This window comes from Kryptolebias marmoratus, linkage group LG22 (assembly GCF_001649575.2).
Source record: "Kryptolebias marmoratus isolate JLee-2015 linkage group LG22, ASM164957v2, whole genome shotgun sequence".
Taxonomy (NCBI): Eukaryota; Metazoa; Chordata; class Actinopteri; order Cyprinodontiformes; family Rivulidae; genus Kryptolebias; species Kryptolebias marmoratus.
The window spans coordinates 18308912-18328912 of NC_051451.1; the positions used below are offsets into that span (position 1 = coordinate 18308912).

Consider the following 20001-nt stretch of genomic DNA (forward strand, 5'->3'; position numbering starts at 1 on the left):
GGCTCACGGGCCCCACCCAGCCCCTCTCATCTCCACACAATGGCGGGCCTCCTCATGTCCCCGTCTCTCCGTCTCTCCTGAGTTCTTTAATCAATATCATCAGGAGAAATAGAAAGAGCTGTGAGCTAACTATCCCACTTTTCAATTTTTTTTTTTTTTTTTGTGATGGGGCCTTTTCTCACTCTTTCACTTCGCACTTCAGCGTAAGGCTATTGAGGTCGCTCTGAATGGGACCCACTCCACCCGGAGGGAATATTGTCTGACCACAGACGAGAAGCCCCCCCACAACAACCCCCTATCTCCCTTCCTCTTCCTGCCTCTGTCTGCCTGCACTATCACTTCAAAGAAAAATAAAAAATATTTTTTAAAAAACGTGCCACATGCATGAGCACTATTAATAAATGTATCACTTCAGCTGACTCTTTTTATTTTATTTTAGTGAGGCTTCCGGACTTTTTTTTTTCTTCTGCAAACCCACCAGTCTTTCACGGTATCACTCACTGTTCGTGGCCTACTTTCCAATCCCTTAAAAAAAAAGTTCTGAAAGTCAGCAATCTGGCAGAGCACGATATGGCAGCGGCTTTCAAAACCTGGCTGGTGATTAACCTCGGGCAGACGTGTACGGTTTAATATTTGATTTGTTTGGACAACTTTTATGTTGCGTTGGGGGCAGAGCTGGTGGATCACATCTGTGCTGTCAAGTCATCCGTCGGGCACCTCTCAGACGTGGAGCGAAGGAACACGTTCGGCTGAAGGAACATCTACGACCGATTAACTTTGGAGTCGACCCCATTCAAGATGGCCGCTAACAAACTTAGCAAAAAAAAACAAAAAATGGCTACAATTCAGCCAAGTTGACAGATACCGAGTTAAGATTCAGTGTGGTAGCAGATGAGAGTCATTTCTAACACATATTTTGAGCTCTTACGCAAGATCTGGTTTCAACAAATTGCCATTACCTGTTAGAGTCAACTGTGTCTGTCTGTTAGTAAAATATCTAAAGAACCAGTGGACGGTTTTTAATGAAACTCTCAGGAAGTAATCATTGGATACACCTCTTCGAGTGATTCTCTTTTGGAGCCACACCAATTAAAGATGGTCGCCACAACTGATCTACATTAGCCAAAACAGAAAGGACTATAACTCAGTCTGTTTTTATCACCAAATGAGCTCAAATTTGGTCTGATCGTAGCCGAGAGTCCTTCACATCCCATAATCAGAGCACTAACACATCTCATAAGATCTCACAGTACCGAGTGAGGTTGTGCATAACGCGTTTCACGGCTATCATGACCCGCCTGGATATTTCTTTTGATCCCACCTCCCCCTCTTGTGTTGCTGTTGAATATTTGATCAAAAAAAAAAAAAAGTAAAATAAGACATTCACAGAAAGTGAGAGTAACTACTGAGACAAACAAACAAACAAACAAATAAACAAAACTGATGAGTGCTTACAAGCTATACATAATGTGATATGCTGTGTCTGTGTGGCAGTCTTGGATTAGGTATCCTGTGAGGGTATCAGGGGGGTCCTGGGAGACAGGCTTTCAGGGGTACGGTTAGCTGGTGCTGTAGCGTCTGAGTGCCAGCCTATATGGACAGAGTTACAGGCTAAAAGCAAAGAGGGAAGGAGGGATTGGGTGGTGTGAGAAAACGACGGCAAGAGATTGACAGAAAGAGATGAAGATGAAGTAAGGGGACGTGGTGGAAGAGGGGGGGCGGGGGGGTGCAAGCTGACAACGGGTTAACAGGAATCTTTATTTTTAACAACATGTCATCACTAGCCGCCCATCTGCTCCTGTGCTGTCAGAGTCCCTTGAGAGTGTGTGTGTGTGTGTGTGTGTGTGTGTGTGAATGTGAGAGATAGAAAAGAGGGAGATGCATGCAATCCCACCATAGATCACATCAGTGATCAGCCCCCAAACGAGGAGCAGGGGGGGGAGAGGACAAGGTTAGAGAGGTGGGTGGGCACATGAATATCTGCCTCCCTTTTTTAATATCCAAGGTGAACGGGTGTGTGTGTGTGTGTGTGTGTGCATCCGTGGCTCATTGAGATTAGTCGGGTCGATCTACAACCCTTTCTGTTTGGATGGGGGATGGAAGGGGAGGTGGAGATGGTGGACTGGTGGTAATGAGAGGGAATCTATTAGCACAGAGGACGGGGGGGAGTGTTTGGGGACGCACAAAGAGAGAACAGTGATCAGAACAGGGATAGAGCTCCGAGGGTGGCCCCAATAAATCATTTACTTATTTAAAATGTCTAAACTCTGCTTTCTCTTCCTGAGGTTCAAGCCTGTTTTTCTTTTCACATACCGAGACAAATTGCGTCCCTCTAGTGGTCCACTCCACTTTATCCCAATTCTGAGAGAAATTTGGATGGAATGAAAACATCTTGTTTGTCAGCAAGCAGTCTTTAGTCCTCATTAGTCTCACTGATCCCGCATCTCGCATTGAGATGCCGAGAGCTCGCCTTCCTTCAGTACCTCTTTCTCCCCGTCATCCCTTCAGGCACTGGTACATTTAAAGGCTAATTAGTCCCGAGAAACCTGTCACATCAACAAGTCCACCGCAGGACACGCGCATCCCTCCTGTGATGACCTGGGAGCGGCGTTGCTTCACAGAAATGCACTCACAAGCCACAACAAAACTTGCAACAGGAGTTTTTAGTCGGTGCCCACATCTGAAACAGTCTCGCATTATGTAAGTTCCTTGACTTCTATAGAGGTCAAGTGTTTCAAATATTTTGCATCATGCTTCGAGGTTCTATTTAGAGAACTGGCTGGCTGCAAAGGAAATGTTTTTTCAGCACGAAAAGACTTTATTTTTTTTTTACTTGCAGTTTGTCTTCTTTTTTAGTTTCTCCTGCTCTCCCAGCCGTCCCTCCCCCATACAGCCTCACTCGTTCCCTCATTTCTGATCCATTTTTTATGCATTACTCCATTACTCTCAACTCCCATTTACAGTGCATTACCTCTGCTCATCACTTCCTCTCCTTCCTTTTTGTCACTTTGCTTCTCTTCCACACTTGCTCTCCTCATTCCATCCTGACACTTTTCAACATTTCTCTGCTTAACTTTTTTTTCCTGATTATCCCCTTTGTCTCATCTCCGGTCACGTCACCTCACCTCACACTAAGCATTTTTCTCTCCCCCCACCCCGTATCTTTCTTTTCCATCTAGTTTCCGATGTCTTTCTCTCTGATCTTCACGCTGGCTGTCTGCACTGCTGCCGTCCTCCCTTTCAGCTGGTTAGTCAAAGCGTGCCGTGTTAATTTGGTTTCAGCATTGTCTTTTACAGCGCCAGTGTACAAATGTCAGCAAATGTAATTAGCAGTAAATGCAACTGGCAGCAGGCCTGTTCAGATGTTTAATTGTCTCGTTGCAGCACTGATGTGAACACACAGACAGCAACGGCTGGACCCTCAGACTGGGAGATGTCACGAATCACGAGGCACAAGCAGGGAAGGAGACGAGTGAGCAGCGTGTGCAGGGTTCCTGTAGTTCTGGTCCAAGTTCAAAAGAGATGCAGGAGTTCATGTTTTTCTTTGATTGTTGGACACAGCTTGTGGGAGCCCATTTTTATTGCTGTAAAAAACAACAACAACAACAAAAATCCTTTTAAAATGGGTTTTAGAGGTGAACCACTAAAAACACAGACATAAAAAAAGCAAAAAAAACGAAACAAGAACATTACATAGAAGACCAAGATGAAAGGACAAAGGTCTGAATGAATTCTAGCAATTTTTCATGTTGGTTAAGGTCCGTTAGCTGTGGTTGTAACCTTAAATCGAGTTGACTCCAAAAGTTAATCAGTTCTAGATTTACACCCAGTGCTTCATGAAATATTTTACTAACGTGACAGACAAACAAAACCACACACATCCATGCTCACACACACAGTAAAAATGATACTACTCGTTTGCCTTCAGTGGTCGTCAATATTGAAGAAAGCTAGAATGAGTTCAGTAAAAGATTGTGACTAACACATGAAGTGATAGAACCAGGCCTCGGAGCGGTCCACCAGGCAGGCTGTCCACTCTCTCAGGGTCACCTTCCTGTTCGTGTTACGGTCACATGACCTGCAAGCACAGCACAATATGGTGACCTCGAAACATCGCAGGCGACAAAAACATCCACGCTAAACCCTTTCCACGCAAAAACCGGAGGTTTGCACGGAGGCACAAAGGCTGAGTTTAAAGGTGTATCTGCACGAAGCAAAAAGGGGGGTGGGTGGGACTCCACAGCTGTCATTGTCTTTCAGTTCACCGTGCAGCGTTATCTCTGAAGGGTACTCCTTCAATTTGTGATAATCCACGAGCAGCGGGACACACAATGGGCAATAAACATTATCATTGCTGGGAATGGCTTGACATTGACACGGACAGTCCTGCTCTCACAAAACCTGTCATTGCGGAATGACAGAAAAACTGGGGGTGGGGTGGGTTGGCTTGGGTGGAAGCATTAACGATATAGATATAAATACGAACACATGCGAAGACAACAGAATGACAAAGGAGCAAAAACAAGGATCGGATTGGCAGCGAGAGCGGACAGATTTATACGTAGGAAAGATGGAAGGAAAGCCCAAGCGTTGGAAGGAAGAGTAAGTTAATGGTCATATGAGAACAGTAGGGAGGAGGACACTGGCATAGGGAACGGATGGATAGATGGCGTGCAGAGAGAACAGCATGGTGGGAGGTGCAGCTTGATCAGAGCGGGGGTGAAACTGCATTGCTGTGTGACATATTTAAACCTCGTTCTTTCGGTAATTAGCTGTAGAATAACATATTGCAAGAGACAGAAGGTTTGCACCACCAACCCCTGTGTGTCACGAGGTCATGGTGACACGAACATATGAGCAGCACCGCTTCGGCCACTCTGTTGCTATTAAAAATAAAGGTCATAACTAGAGCTATTTTACTGTGCGTAACGTGATAAAGATTGTACTTTTTTTTTTTTCTAAAAATAGAAAAGGATAGAGAAATTCGCCGACGAAGGTGGGACTGACTGGAAAAACTGCGCAGCACAGTGCTCCGAAGGCATCTTCTTGTAATGCAGCTTCTTCAGGTCTCTGCGGCTCAACTTGCCATCTTTGTTCTTGTCCAACGACAGAAATCTTTGCTGAAGAAAGAGACAAAAACAGAAAAGTAACTGTGGAAACAAAGCAGAGGAAACAAACTTTTTGACGCCTGCAGCTGTTTAATGAATTGATATGGTGACAGAAGAAATAAAATGCAGAATGATGCATCTGTTCATTTGTGTACCATGCTGCTTTGGCGCTCATTTTAACAGTTTCAATAGATGAATCCTACTAATCCTATAGCCCTAATTGTCTTTTGTTTTGAGGTAAAATTAAAAGGTATGAAAATGCCACAAAGTAAAAATCAACGTGGCTGACACTTGTGTGCCTCACACAGCTACATGGTTGTCTTTTTAATGGATATAACTGAAAGCCTGAAATATATTCAATGGTCATGTTTCAAAACAACATATATCAAGTTTTTATATTTTCACAATGAGTATTAACCTAATTTCTTCAAGGCTGGAGATCTGAGCGGTCAGAGAGTGGTTAAGTTATTCCTCTTTCATCATCTTACTGAATAATTCAGTGATTATTGACCAAATCCATTTTGTGTTTTTGACAGACTCTATCTCTGTGGGCAACCACACCACAAGAAGCTCAAGAACTTACTCCTCACAGAAGGCTGTTAACACAGAGCAGCCACGACCCGCGAAGGGCAGTTTGTAATATTGCGCGATGAAAGTGTCTGGCGTGAGCAAACAGACAAAAACACAACAACTGTTTATGTTGGTAGAAGAGTTACTCTGGGATGGAAAGTGATCGCCTCGTGTGTTCTCGTTCTGGCTATCAGCATTACATTTTGTCGTGGATATCGATTTGCTTTGTGTCGTCATTAGCTGAGGTCATCGTATGATGATAAATCATGTCTGTTGCTTCACAAAGATCTCATATTCTGCTTCTGACAACTTCAAATCCCACAAGTCTGACCTTGGCCAGCTGGATCCTTTGGGTGTGGCTGAGGCAGCTTTGGGGCAGGGCTCCAGGTGTGTAGGACGCTCCCATTCGGCTCAGGAGCAGAAACCAGTCCAGGAGGCGATACGGAAACTGGCCTAACTCCTCCTCGGTGCATTTGCTCTTGGGAACTGATGAAGAGGAATAACAGAGCTGATTTGGGAGCTCAGTGGAAATTTTACGTCGGATGCTTCGCGTGTGTTTACCCTGGCAAGGTCCTGTGTGAGCCAGCCCGATGCGTCGTCTCTTCCTGCAGGCTTCTTTGTGAAGCAAACATTCATTCCCATAGGTCTTTCCAAGAACGCTGCACACTGGTGCCCTCTGCCTGATTGTAAAAGTCAGTGCCCACAAGCAAAACTAAACGTGAAACAAATCGGACATTGTGCAGAAAAACTGCTGTAGCTGATGTTTATGTAACCAAGCACTCATATTTTATCTATATAAGAGTGACTTACAAATTTAAAGCCGCTGAACATATTATTAATTAATGTTGTTTTAGTTATTTTAGTGGTTTGCTTGTCAAAAACTAAAAACATTTTGGACTTTTTGGCTGGTTTAAATGTTGTGTGGCGCTTACTGTGGACAAGAATGAGGACAAACGCATTTGGGTTTGAGGATTCCATTTTCTTGAACTACCTGGCACCAAGATCCCGTCGGACTATAGCAATTCAGCAACTCACAAAGTTTTTCTAAAAACAAAAAACAAACAAAATACTGGATTTTGTATGGTATGAATGTTCGTTTAAAAGCATAATATAGGTTTGCAGCTACACCTACTGTCATGCAGATATTGTTTTTGTAAGGAAGGCATTGCTTATTTCAGCAAGACATAACAAATCTGAGTCATGTGTGTTTTACAACTCTACTAATTATAACAAAGCATGTCTAAACATTAAATGTAAAACAAAAACTGAATCAAAAATGACTGATTTTTTTCTCATTTTTACACATTGTCTAATTTTTTACTGAAAATGGTTGTCTTTCTGAGCACATTTCTTTATCTTGTTCTGTATTTCCACTGGTGAGAAGCAAATAACTGGCATGCAGTCAGAACTGTTGTCATCATCTTACCTGGCTCCACTCTGCCAAAGTACGGTCTCAGCCTCTCCTCGGCTTGTCTCTGCCTGCGCTGAGCTCTGCCTCCCTGAACCAAAAAAACACACGCTAATCTGAAAAGTTCCTCATTATGCCCCGTGCAGAAAATTCAACTCAGTTCAAACTCAGGCATCTTTCATTGTAAACCTACGGGCTCATTATAAACTTCTAATCTGAACTCTGAAACATTCCAGTGCAAATAGTTTAAAAGAACTATATAAAACCATTATGACAACTGTATCTTCACATCTACCGCCTCTCTTGCGCCCCAGTTCCACTCCTAAAGTGCTCTTTGTAGTTTATGCCAGGTCCACATCTGCTTTAAAAGCTTTCCCAAATCAAATGTGAAACAGGTGACCAAAACTCTAGGAGCCACGTTACCACAACTATGGAATTTTTGGTTTTAACTCATCTAGTAAAACAATCCTATAGGAGCACGCGTGTGATTAAGCGGGAAAAAAATCTAAATGTTCTTTAAGATTAATTAGCATTTTAATTAGGATTTGTGCTAAATTATGCAAAAAAACCTTTTTTTTGGGGGGGGGGGGGTTCAGTCATATTAAGGAAGACTTACCAGGGCTGAATGAGCGTGAAGAAGGAGAAACAAGGTGAGCATAAAGCTCAGGCTCATGGTTGAAAGATCCACTGGACTGAAAATAATAATAATAAAAAAACTTTCCATCACAGAGAAAACAAGTTGAATTACACTGAGACTGTTTAGCTTCCAATTTAAGAAGGTCATGTTCTATGTCAGTTACTAATCAGGTTTAAAAAACATAAAAATAAATTACCTGGAAATTCTGTTCCTCCTTTCTTCAGCTGCTGTTCTCTTGTTAATGGTTTTATTCTCTACGTTGTTGCCAGATACTTCATTTCATGCCTCACCCCCTCCTGGCTATGGAGGCCCGTAAGGGATATGTCAGGAAAAAAAATATTATTGTGTGCCCTTGCAAATTCCTTTTGTACACTTTCAAAAAAATTTTCTTTTTTTGGATGTGTTATCTATATGGTATATAACTGGGTGTACCACGTCCTTCCCATGTGGAGTGTGTTTGAACTCAGGTATTTACTGTAAAGAAATGCTTCTCCTCAGGCATACTGACTTCTTGGCCATGCCAGTTTCTGGAGCTGCGTCTAAATTATAAGTGGTATGTTTGTTTCTAATAAAAAAACTGTTTCTGATAAAGACATGTTTCACTTGAGATGCTGCATGTGTTTCATTGCGAACAAGCTGAAGAGATGCACACTGTTGGGATTCTGTTTCTCTTTATTGCAATGCTGCCACCTTTAGGGTATGTTTTGGTATGTTTGGCTTCTACTGCCTTATAATAATTAAACAGTCGTATTGGCTTCGGATGCTTAGAAGTTTAACTTTTACCTGTTTATGTTTGTGAAAACTTCCACTTCTTAAGCAGCGTCAACTAACAGCTTTCAGCTTGCGGCATGCAGTTTTTTTTTTTGTTTTTTTTTAGCAGAACAAACAAGTTTTCTACTTCTTTATTAATTTATAGTGTGTAGCAAACAGTAATTTCAAAAGCAAAAGTGTAAGAAGTGCCCTGAATGTTGTGATAAGCCCTTGCAGGAACCTGTCTACAGTTAACTGAACTGAGAGGAATCTTGGAGAACACCATTGTCAGGCAGAAAGTTAACATTGTCATTCATATTTTCCACATATTATTCCCTTCTGTTCCCCTAATTCTTCCCTACAGTCTGTACATCTGTCTCCACTTCTCTCTCTAGAGAAAAGGCAAACCAAGAAATGTATAGTGTTTGTATAAACGCGTGAGTTTACGTTTTCTCCACTACACTTGGCTCTGTACATCTTCTGTCATCACTGTACACACAAAATGGGTTTACGTTTCATTAACTCACCTGCATGAGTCCCAGACAGCCAAACTGAAGGATGACTTTGTCCTGAAAAGCTTCCATCAAAAAGTCCTGTTGTCTCTCAGGTTGGTAAACAAGCACAAGCAGAACTCCGTGCAGTATTCAGTTCCCTGATTCGAGGAGTTCTCTCCCCCCAGGTAACCGTCCAGGGTGTCTCCTGGCTGAGTATGGAGGAGGAAGAGCCTCAAAGAACTCCAGGTCAACCCAGGACCCCCAGGTCTGAGTAATCCCTAATGTGTCTGTCTGATCTATTACCGTGTTTGGAAAGTAACCCTAAAAATATGTAGTTACTGGGAGAGAACGCAATAACATTTTTTCTCGACATGATCCTTCTGTACTGTAAGGATCATGTCGGGAAAAAATGTTAATGCCTAGCAAGCTGTTTTAACAGATGGCAGCTGGATTTCTTTATTCTTCTATTTGATCCATTTAAAAAATATATATGTTTACATTCCTACCTTGTCTAACCCCATTTCTCTTTTTTTCACCTGCCTGACTTCATTTCATAATTTCCATTGGAGTATATTAGAGCCGACAGGTATCTAAACTCAAAACTAGTTGAAGACATTATGTAGTTTATTGTTGCAAAAAAAAAAAAAGGATTTATGGGCCAGAGAAAACGTGGTCACACTTGGCTAAACTTCTGATGCATTCCATGCAGGAGCATAAAAATCAGTCACTAAGAAAAAGCTGAATAATATATTTATTTTAAATAACATATGTTAAGGCTGATTAAAGGGTAGAGGCTGCTCTCTAGTGGTTATTATGGTCTAAAACGCTTGATGTAGTAAAACAGTGTGGAGCTACATGAATAAAATCTCAAATCTCACAATTTATCTGCCAGTTGTTTCACTTCTTTTCTTTTTAAAGTCGTCTTTTGGTCTCAGATTCTTCTGAAAATGTCAAATGAAGCAGTGCTTGAAACATCCACCCTCAGCAAACGCCTCTTGTTGTGCACTGAAAGCTTTGAATATTAAACAGAGGCCGAACCACAACACAAACCGCATGAATTATTAAAACGTAAAAACAAGACATGCAGTACAGAAAATTTTTGTTGTTGTTGTTGTTGGTTCTGAGAAAGTCTCGAGCTGCCTCTCAAGTCCATATTTTTTCTCTCAAGAAACTAGTCTTTAAAAGAGAAACTGAGGTGTTTGAAAGGTTTTCTTTGGCTCATATTTCATCTCCTGCAGTTAAATATTTCCAGCAGTTTGGGTTATTCTTTGCTAAGCCACTTAGCACTGATCAATGAATTAATTAAGCATAAAAGGGAATGTTGATGTAACAAATAACAAAGTACTGAACCACTTTAAATTACGTAATAAAGCATATTATTATTTTAGTCTGTTCCTCTTTCTTTGTATCTACAAAATGGGCCAAAGATTGGACAGATTGACATGAATAAAAAGTGTTTTTGTTCTTGATTCACCAAGAGCAATTAGCCTAAAACTTATATAATTAGCGAACCAACTGAAGAGTAAAGCATCTGTCAGAATCTGTCTTGTGTTTTTGCTGGATGGATTTGTTCTAATTCATTTTTTAAAATTGAATTTGTTAATATGCCTAACAAAGCTTTTCTGAAAGGTTTTACAAAGTGGTACTTCTGAATAAAATACTAAAGGGTGTTAGTTAGCAAAGGCCCAGGAGCCTAAAGTGTCAGGAGGAATACATTATTAAAAGGGACAACACACTAATGATCACCTGAATAAAATCCTATTTAACAGAAAAGTATAAAAAACACCACTGTGGTCATCATCAACCTCATGCAATAGGACCAGATGGATGGAAAAATCAGCGCCAGTAGGTTTAAATCACAGCGCTTCTGTGATTTAAACAGAAGGTTTAAAGATACTTGGCACCAAATATTGATTTCTGATCTCTTCCTAAGTTGAAACATTAGCAATGTGACGTCTAAAAATGAATATAACCTTGCTTTCTTTGCGTTGAGGCCTGGAAACACTGCACCTTTTCTGGTATTCTGACCATTTGTTATGTTCTGCAAACAACTGATCTAAATGACTATATTTTAATTTGAAATTTGGATGAACTGTCAGTAGGTTATAGAATAGAATAAAAAATAATTTTACTATAAAGAAATTCCAAGACACAGATGCATCAAGTTAAAAACGTGCATGTGTTATTTGAGTGATCCCATTAAAATGCAAAAAACAGAAAAATACATAGATATAAATGGATTGAAAATAAACAGACTGTCAGTTCCAGACAAATAATCAGACATCATGAGACAAATTAGGTAAATATGCAAAAGCACTAAATGAAAACTAAATGACCCCGCACCAAACAACAAATAAACTTCTAAATAATAATAAAACATTGTGTGCCATTGTTTTATTTATAATAAAGTGTGAAAGGCTCAAAGCACCACCGTTAAATCAGTGCTGCACACCAGCTCCACGCGCACAGATTTAACCCAAGTCTGCACGCTCACCAGCTGACGTCACGAGCTACTCACCTGTCACCCGAGGCTTGTGGTGATTTTAATCGATACAGAGACTTGAAAGAATAAAAACAAAAACAAAGCAAGCAAATATTGAGTCAAAAACGCAACGCTAATAATTCAGTTGGCGCACGAGCTCGAGGCGGGTTAGCACGCACGCGGTGACCCTCTGAGCCCTGAGTGACAGCTCGAGGCTCCGCCCACCAGAGGAGGCTAAAGGAAGCAGGCTCGTCCGTGATGTCTGAACGTTGTTGCTTTATCGTGTCCTGCTGTAGGTAGTTTATTAACAAATTTCCACGCTGGTACGTGCGGGAGTTTCTCCTGCTCCTCCGTCTCTTAAATTTTTAATTTTTTAAAGTTTACTCTTGCTCGTGTATCGGTCTGTTCAACACGTCAGAGCAGCTGGCAGTGTCACCCTCGGTCGGGCGGTGTTTCTAACGGTCCGGAGGGCTTTTTTATTTTTCTTTACATAAACTTTGAAACATTCATTGGAAAAGCGAACTGCGCTCGGTGCTTTTATTGCTGTGTTTTTAGTTTACGATCGCCCTTGTGTCGCGCTTCGGCCGGCCGGGTTAGTTTGTTTGGTGGTTGGTTTCTGAGATAACCAGGCTACAGCCTCAACTTTACCAACCAGCGCATCTCCGCTTACTTCAAAACATGTTATTTACCAGAAAACCAAACAGGGGACTCCTCGCCGACCGGATGTTGGGGCTCTCAGCAAAATAATTCAGGTAAGTTCGACTACACTGTGACTTTCAAAACATTATGGGTCTAGTCCTAAAGTTGTTGGCTTCATCTGTGAGCACAAAATCTGTTAGTACAAATATATGTATTATAGTCAAGCTGTATAAAATCACTGCAGGCTGGCAGTGGGTTTGCTGCTCACTTCTTCCCACTCAGTCATGGGAGGCCATGTTTTCCAGCATCATCACCCCCCTCAGTCATAACATGCTGTGTGAAAAGCCACTGTGCCATGAATGAGTCTGAGCCAACCTTTTATGTTATAAGCAATAACATGTCTTTTATATATACATATATATATACGTATGTATATATAACAGGAGAGATGTGCATTCATCTGAAGGAAACTCAATCTCCTACACACACACCACTGATACTGTAGATGTGGCTGGAGGATGACTCGCGCCGTCCTAAAGTTTCAGCAGACAGAAGTTAAAATTTAGCTCAGGCTTTTTTTTTTTAATTCCATGCCCCGCAGCTGCACATATTCATGTTTTTGCACCACAACTGAAGTCGCTGTCAGTCAAGTCTTTCCCATGGTGTCTGGGTATGCGTGTCTGTGTGTGTGTGAGAGTGTGTGTTCCATTTTAAGCTGTGATCTCTCTCAGTCCAGACAGTGTAAAGCACCAGCACGCACGAGGGATAAGGCGTGTCTTATTTCCCTGTAGTGTAAGCGAGGTTTCCTCAGCGCTGGGGTTGGGGATGCTCACGTGCGGAGCCCATGTGTGCGATTCTTAGACACCTGTTGGCAGAGATCCTAGTGCTCCACCTTGGCTGAGGGTGCCTTTGCAGTCCCGTCAACAACAGCTGGCTTTCCACTCTGTGCAACTGACAGTTAAAGACCACCCAAACTGCACCGCCGTGTGTATTTACCCCCCCCCTGGCTTTTTATAATTTGTGTCTAAATTTGTCGCTAAAATTCTCATTGCTGTGTGTGTTGTAGTCATTCCAGGGCGGCAGTGTGTCCATGAGGGGCTCCCCTGAGGCAGATGAGAGCTTAAATGTCCTTTCATCATCCTTAAAGGAGCTATTTACAGCACCAGTGGAGTCATTTCTTTGACAGTGCCAGAAATCCCAGACTGAGAAGTCAGCACTGAGCAAGGTGAGCTCCCCATATCCTCAGGTATTAGCTGTGTGCATTTCTTCTTTCCCCAATAGGTGCTGTGCTTGCTCCATGCGGATTGCTGTTCTTTCTTTCAGTTTTAGGCATTTTAAAGATGAACAGTCTTAAAGTACGCAAATACAACATCCTTCAGTTGGATTGTGGTCACAATTTGGCCTTTAGGTTGTTGTTGAGTCGAATGACTTGCCTTTGACTTGTCTTTTATCCTCCTTGCCCTTGTCTTTCTTTCTCTCTCTCTCTTTCTCTGCATGTGGTCTATCATTAGAGCTATTCTTAGCCACTCTTATCAGCATTGTCGTTCCCTTCGTAAGACCGCAGATTCAGGATCTCAGCTACACATACACGGGGGTCTGAAAATGACTTACCGTATTTTCCGCACTACAGGGCGCACCGAATTATAAGACGCACTGTCAATGAATGGTCCATTTTCCAACTTTTGTCATATATGAGGTGCACTGGACTATAAGGCGCATTAACCGAAACAAAACAGCCCCGTCTTTTCGGAGAATACTGCACCGACGTAAGCGTCAAGTAGAAACGCCTCCACCTCGCGCTACAAAGCTTGAATGTAACTGAGCCTTAATGCTACAAAGTCGTACACCTCTTTATTATTTTTGTTTATGTTTTTGCCGTTTTCTAATAGCTTTGACACTTTGATCCTTCTAAATAAACCTGCCAGACAGGCTTGGAATCTGTGGTCAGATTCTGTGGGAGGTCACCCAGCTCTCCTCCGGCCTTTGTTGAAAAAATGACCTTCACAGGAAATGAGAGGGGAAAAAAAAAGAGAAAAAGGAAGTTGGCGTTAGAGAAGTGTATTGTCCACTCATACAGGAAAAATCAAAAACTTATGTTTGTTTGTTTTGTCTTATTTTATTTATTTTACTGTCCATACCAAGTCTGTGTGTTTGGAAAACTGAGTAGGTTACATCAAAACAAATACGCAACAAATAAATTAGATAATTTTTGTCTCTGAATTCAGTATGGCAGATTGTTTGTTCTTGTCGTAATTTAATTAATGAGGAAATGTTTGGAAAGTTTTCTTTGTGCATATTTGTAAGCAGTTTTTGCTGACTCATACCACAAGGTATTATCTAATAACAGCGTAGAGCACCAGATTAAAGCTTATCCAAGGACTTCATCTAACTCTGGTTTAAACCAAAGCTGGAAGATTCGTGCAGAAATTCTAGAAAACACAAGTAATGTAGTTTTAATAATAAAAAGTTTTACAAGTTTTTCTTTATGTTTACTGTATATGTCATTGGGTTTTACAAGTGAACTGCAGTCTTCATTCACGGTGCTGACGTTGCAGTTTGGAGTCAGCTCAGATGAGCTGTATTTTTTATTTATTTATTTTCTTCGCCAGACTCGTCTCAGTAAATGTTTGTAGCTAGGAGGTGTTCAGTCTCAGTTGTCAAATGGAACAGCAGTTTTTGTTTTATGCCTCCAAAAAAAAACCAAACAAAAAACAAATAAGCATAAAACCCTCAGCTGTCTGTTCGGGGTGCCTTTGGCTTCCATCTCTATTTCCTTTCAGACCCCAGAAAGCTTCTTATGACTTAATTCTAACTGGTAATGAAGGCATTTTCTTTTTATCCTGTGTCTGCATGGCAGGAATTTGCTTCAGTTTTTAATAGGGTATTTTTTTCCCCCCTTACCTTAGATTGAGTTGAGTCCTGAGCGACACAACTGAGCCGTGATTTGTCAAAACAATGCAAATCTATGGTGGCTGATCATACAGTGTTAGTTGTAATGCTCAAATCTAAAACAAAAATAACCTTAGAAACATAACTAAGAGCCAGATAAACAACACTAATACTCTTTGAGGCCCCGAGCAAACGAAAGAACATGCACAAGAATGAGGTGTCTGTGGAAAAAAGCAACTTGTATGAGGAGCAACAATGACCTCGCCGACAATTTATTGACGTCTGCTCTGTTGCTTGGTGACACGCGACACCCTTTATTGTCCTTATGACTAACTAGAAGGTGCATATTATGTCGGGGATGTCACAGTGTGGTTCAAGTGAAGGTTACATAAAAGGCAGGGAACATATGGTGAGACGTCTGCCTCACGCTCGCACTTTTGGAGCTGAAGAAATAGTGGTATTAAGGGTATCGTGATGAAGGTGATGACAGAGTGGACATCTGCGCTGCTAATTAGCTTTAGCGCAGCGCTGGCCAGACTTTTCCTCGCCCGTCATTGCACCTTGGAAAGAGCACAGGGGAGTCAGTTTTATGAACGAGTCAGAGCAGGCAATAAAAAAAAAACTTTTTAAATTGAGTCTATTTTGCGATGAGCGTGAAGTCGGGCTTATTTTGGTGGCGTCTTTCTGTGACAGTGTTAATGTCACACCACAAAGATATGTTTTTCTGCCATTTAAATATATATATATAAAAAAAATAGAAGAAAAAGCTCTTTAAATCCTCTACTTTGCAGCGCCACCGTAATTATGTAAATGTAGAACAGCTGATTTCGACTGAGGCGTATAATTAAAGCATTACGTAAAGCAACATCGGAGCTGAACGGCCTCTGAGAAACACAGAGATTTTTAGTCTTTAGTTCTGCCGCTGATAAGCGTTGAGATGCGCGTGCTGCTCCTGACTCCTTGCTGTGATTCAGAAAGGCAAGTGGCACCGCAGACACAACAGGAGACCTCATGGAGCTGGCGCTGCTCACATGGTTATACTGCCGGCACTTAATGGAAAATAGTTGACTGAGTGGAACCAGTACGCTGTCAACCGTGAAATGATGAGGGGAAATTAAATTAACACTGAATTTTTATGAGAACCACAACAAATAGTCTCTTTATGTACAGCTGAGTGGCAGGAAGTATCTGTCTTTTTGATTACCCCCTCTGGTGGTCTCATGATATCACAGAGCAGGCTGTGAAAATTCCTACTTAGGCTGTTGACAAAGTTCCTTGTGTTCGGAGGACTACACACGGTTTTAGTTTTTAGACTTTGCCCTATATTGTGGATAAAAATATGCCACGAATTTTCCCTCTACAAATAACCCGTTTATAATTATGGATTCTTTTTCTGAGCTTTTTTCTCAAAGGCATTCCTCTTTTGCTGCACGCTAGGTGGTGCTTCTAAAAGATACCCCATTAAATATTAACGCACTCATGAGGGCTCTGTTCTCTCCACCCACACACCCATCATCACACACTAACTCAGCTCACGTTACACGCACACACACACACAGGCGCACATGTAAGGATAGAGGCAGCCAGCAGACAGCTCAGCATCTGAAGTCTCTTCCTTTTTCCTGTGCTCTACTTGCTGTCACGGCACGACTTTACTTTCTAGTTCAGATCATGGAGGAAGCAAAGTGCAGGATAACTAGGTTTAGCTCTCATCCTAATAGCTGATGTTGTCTTGAAATGGTTGGATAAGTCACCAGAAGTTCACTGAGTTAAGGTAATACTTTCTCACTGACTTTCGACGTTAAGACATTTGAAATCGTTTAAACGGTGCTGAAAGATGGCACCGTGTGAGGTTGTTTCTTTTCTGAATGTGTCTTGTTTTTCATGCTCAGCTCTAGTATAATAAAACATGAGATGCATACTGAATAGAGCAGGTTGCCACATCCTCTGTGGCTGTCTGTCATTTGATCTACCACACCTACTATACAGCATTACAAAAGCCTTTATTCCGTCTCATTGGATTAGCATCTTTTAGCGTGAGTGCAGTTCTCCCCAACGCCGCGTTCACTCAACACACACTCGTTTGGCATCAGGGCTGCTTTCATCTCCGTCTCATTCTATTAGCCTTCTCTAATGGCACTCTGTTAATCTGTTCAGGGAGAGAGCAGCGTCCCACAACCACCCTGTCCAGATGACTGACCTGGTTATTACTCCACTGAGCCACTGGATTCAGTCAAAAAATGAGGTTGCACTTTGGTCTTGATTCATCACATTAGAAAGCCACTTGGGAGTGTATTTGTTGTTGAGGATATCATTATCCCTTTATGTAATACCAGATCTGTCTGTTTTCAGATTGATGTTTCTGCGCTGTGGCTGGGAGACACACTTTTGATGCACCTTCATCGATAGATAAAAGTGACATCGATCAGGGAAAATGGATGGGTGGCACATTAATTTTTAAACAGTTATCTTCCGTCTCTCTACATCTGCTACATTGTCACTGGCTTTTTGAGCCCAACAGGAAAAATTGATCTGTGTATTCACTGGCTTTGCATCTTGAGTAACATATTCACCACGGAATTATAGTTTCTTTACCCAAAATAAATATGATTGGGTTATTTGTTGCTTTTGAGCTTTTTGTGTAGTGGCTTCAAGTAAAGCCCCTTTAAAACGTGTCATAGATGCTGACATCGCAAGAGAAATAAGTGCTTTTAAATAACACAAATTGGGGGAAAAAAATGGGACCAATATGATTTTGTGAAGTCAAAATAAGAATATTAGCAGCTGAAAAACCAGAGAATCCGATTCAGTATTATAGGTTTTTCAATCATTTTTTAGATGGAAGTTTTATTTTTTATATATATATTTATTTATAGCAGTAAAGTTTTTGAAAACAAGAAAAAAAATCAAATTTCACATCTTTTTATTTTTGAGGAAAATGAAAAGATGTGGAAACCATTCAGGGAACGATTTCTTCTATTATCAGTTTTCAGTTTCAGGTTTCAAAATTAAATCAAAATATATATATATTTTCTTTTTGCTGTGTTTATAAGGACAAAATCTAAAATTGCATAGGTTGCCAGGTCAAAAAGATAAAACACTATTGTCTGTTCTGAATTTACTGATGAGTGTGCTGGTTTGACAGCTTGTACTCTTTGATCATTTAGGAGTCTACAGTTCTGTTAAATCAGTTCAAATGAATCTCCAAGGGGTAATCGTTTCATGACATCCAACCACAAATTCTTGTACAACAACCAAATTCTTATCCTCGTTTGCAGCCATTGTGCTCGGCCTCCTTCTAAGGTTTCCAGAGTTTGAATGGGGTCAAATAAAAGATGAATACAGTTTGACATACAACGAAATGGAATGGTGGCACTGAGGTTTTGCAATGATAGGGAACGGTGATAGGGATAGATTGGCTAACGGGGATAAACAGGAGGATTGGGGATTTACTGTGGGTAGTAAAGCACCTCCATTCATGCGTAGCCTCAATGACCCAATAGATCACAGCCCTGAGGCTGTTGCTTCCCATCTGCATCCATCTTTTTACTCCTGAAGAATGACTCTTTGCAGAGTGAGAAAGCTCTCCCAGAAGGGGAATGAACAGCCGTAGTTATACAGATTTGGGTTTTCAACTTTGCTGCTTCCTTACGAGATATTTTCCCCGCCCGCTCTCCTCTGAGTGGGAAATGAAGTTGGGCCAAATAGCCTCACTGTCAGACAGAGATAAAGCTCCTTATTCCTTTATGGCAGTGAATAAGAAAAGATGTCATCTCACTTTATGGTTCATTTCATTCACAGTGATAGCTGCTGAGGTGCTAAGTCACAGGTCATATAGAAGACCTCTCTGAGGGGAAATCTGTCCGGAGTCTTGTGTCTTTGCCTCTCAGTATCACTCTGTTTAACTGGAGGCCCTTTAGTATCTTTCTGCCTCTTATCCATTACTCTTTTCACGTTTTATCTGTTCTTTTTTTCCAAATGTTCATCTTGGTTGTTAGTTTGATCAATATCACCAGCAAATTCTGCAGTCATGTTATGGAACGTAAAGATAGATTTATTTAATAAAACCCTCTGTGGACCTCAATTTGTACTACGTTGGAGACCATCTCCAGTCATCATAGTGTCATAATGCTTTTCATGTGATGTAATGTTTTATTTATATACTATAGATGGTCATGACTCCAGTGGCAGTGTTTTCCTTCCAGCTGAGCACATGACATGATAAACCCTGGTTTTATGCAGGCCTTGTGCTTGGTGTTTGTGAAGCTCTGAGATATTTATTTACTCACTGAGGGGGAGGGGCAGACCTGCAGATATGAGGGTTTGACAGATGGTCTGGGTTGTTTACTCCTCCACTTCTGAATATATGTCAGTCAGGATCTTATGTCTTGTTTTGTGGCACTGTTGACACTGGCTTTCATCTCTGTATCACACTGGGACTAGAGATGGGCACAAGCTATATTCTTTCTCTAGCACAGACAATGTTTTGTACATTTTGTAAAGTTATATTTTTGGGCAAACTGCTTCTATGGCTGTTTGTACCATCACATGCTGAATGCATGTGAATGAGCTGCTTGCCTTCTTTTTTATATAAAAGTATAAAATGACACAAACAGGAGCTATGTATTGTGATTTCTCTAATAAGATTGAATAAGATAAACACCAGCAGTAGAAACAGGTATATTTTGTTACTGGTAAATTAGTGTTTGACCCAGATAAACGAGCACTTGCTAAACCAGTTTGTGAGCAGCTGTGCAGTTGTGATCTGCTGCTCCTGATCTTGATATGAATGAAACTTAAAAGGTTCTGGGGAGACTGACAGTTGCGAGAACTCCAGTCTACCCATTAAACCCAGACTTACAGTCACTAACCCCTCTCCAGGGCAAAGAGGCTTTGGTAGCCTTGTCTGTGCATGTTGACCTGATTTTGTTTGCGTGTGTGTTTTTGTAATCGTACCCATGTGTGTGTATGAAACAGATTAGGATGGAAGGATAGGCAGACTTTTCTGTAGTAGTGGGTTGTGG

The 20001-nt window shown here is 41.3% G+C and overlaps 2 protein-coding genes across 10 annotated transcripts in view; one reads left to right on the plus strand and one right to left on the minus strand.

The window, feature by feature from the left end:
- Nucleotides 1-128: 128 nt before the first annotated feature.
- LOC108242573 (SPARC-like protein 1) lies at nt 129-10219 on the minus strand. 2 transcript variants are annotated; one of them, XM_017427493.3, is made up of 10 exons: nt 9001-10219; nt 7920-8023; nt 7703-7778; nt 7105-7177; nt 6611-6722; nt 6240-6358; nt 6010-6164; nt 5008-5120; nt 3984-4078; nt 129-3584 (listed from the first exon to the last, which is right to left on the minus strand). In XM_017427493.3, exons 3-10 carry the CDS (start codon nt 7757-7759, stop codon nt 3514-3516), a joined length of 795 nt encoding a protein of 264 aa, XP_017282982.1. In that variant the 5' UTR covers nt 7760-7778; nt 7920-8023; nt 9001-10219; the 3' UTR covers nt 129-3513. The 2 variants fall into 2 exon arrangements, with proteins under 2 accessions (XP_017282982.1, XP_017282974.1); XM_017427485.3 differs by lacking the exon at nt 9001-10219 and having other exon boundaries at nt 7920-8107.
- Nucleotides 10220-11681: 1462 nt separating this feature from the next.
- Nucleotides 11682-20001, plus strand: part of ccser2a (coiled-coil serine-rich protein 2a) — a 42755-nt gene continuing 34435 nt past the window's right edge. For 4 of the 8 annotated variants that reach the window (XM_017430488.3, XM_017430513.3, XM_017430528.3 and 1 more), the window contains exons 1-2: nt 11682-12201; nt 13155-13313. The gene's annotated coding sequence lies outside the window, so the exon portion shown is untranslated. Of the gene's footprint in view, nt 12202-12230; nt 13073-13154; nt 13314-16607; nt 16752-20001 lie in introns of those variants that run through there. The other 4 variants (XM_017430496.3, XM_037973465.1, XM_017430504.3 and 1 more) reach the window with 4 other exon arrangements.

Bases quoted from the DNA above. Each gene is read 5' to 3' on its own strand.
- LOC108242573 (XM_017427493.3), bottom strand. From the start codon at position 7,759: ATGAGCCTGAGCTTTATGCTCACCTTGTTTCTCCTTCTTCACGCTCAT. The intron at 6,723-7,104 runs GTAAGATGATGA...TTTTGTTTTTAG, and splicing joins CTTTGGCAGAGTGGAGCCAG to AAAAACTTTGTGAGTTGCTG. The intron at 3,585-3,983 runs GTTAGTCACAAT...TGTTTTTTACAG, and splicing joins CTGGTTCTATCACTTCATGT to CAATAAAAATGGGCTCCCAC.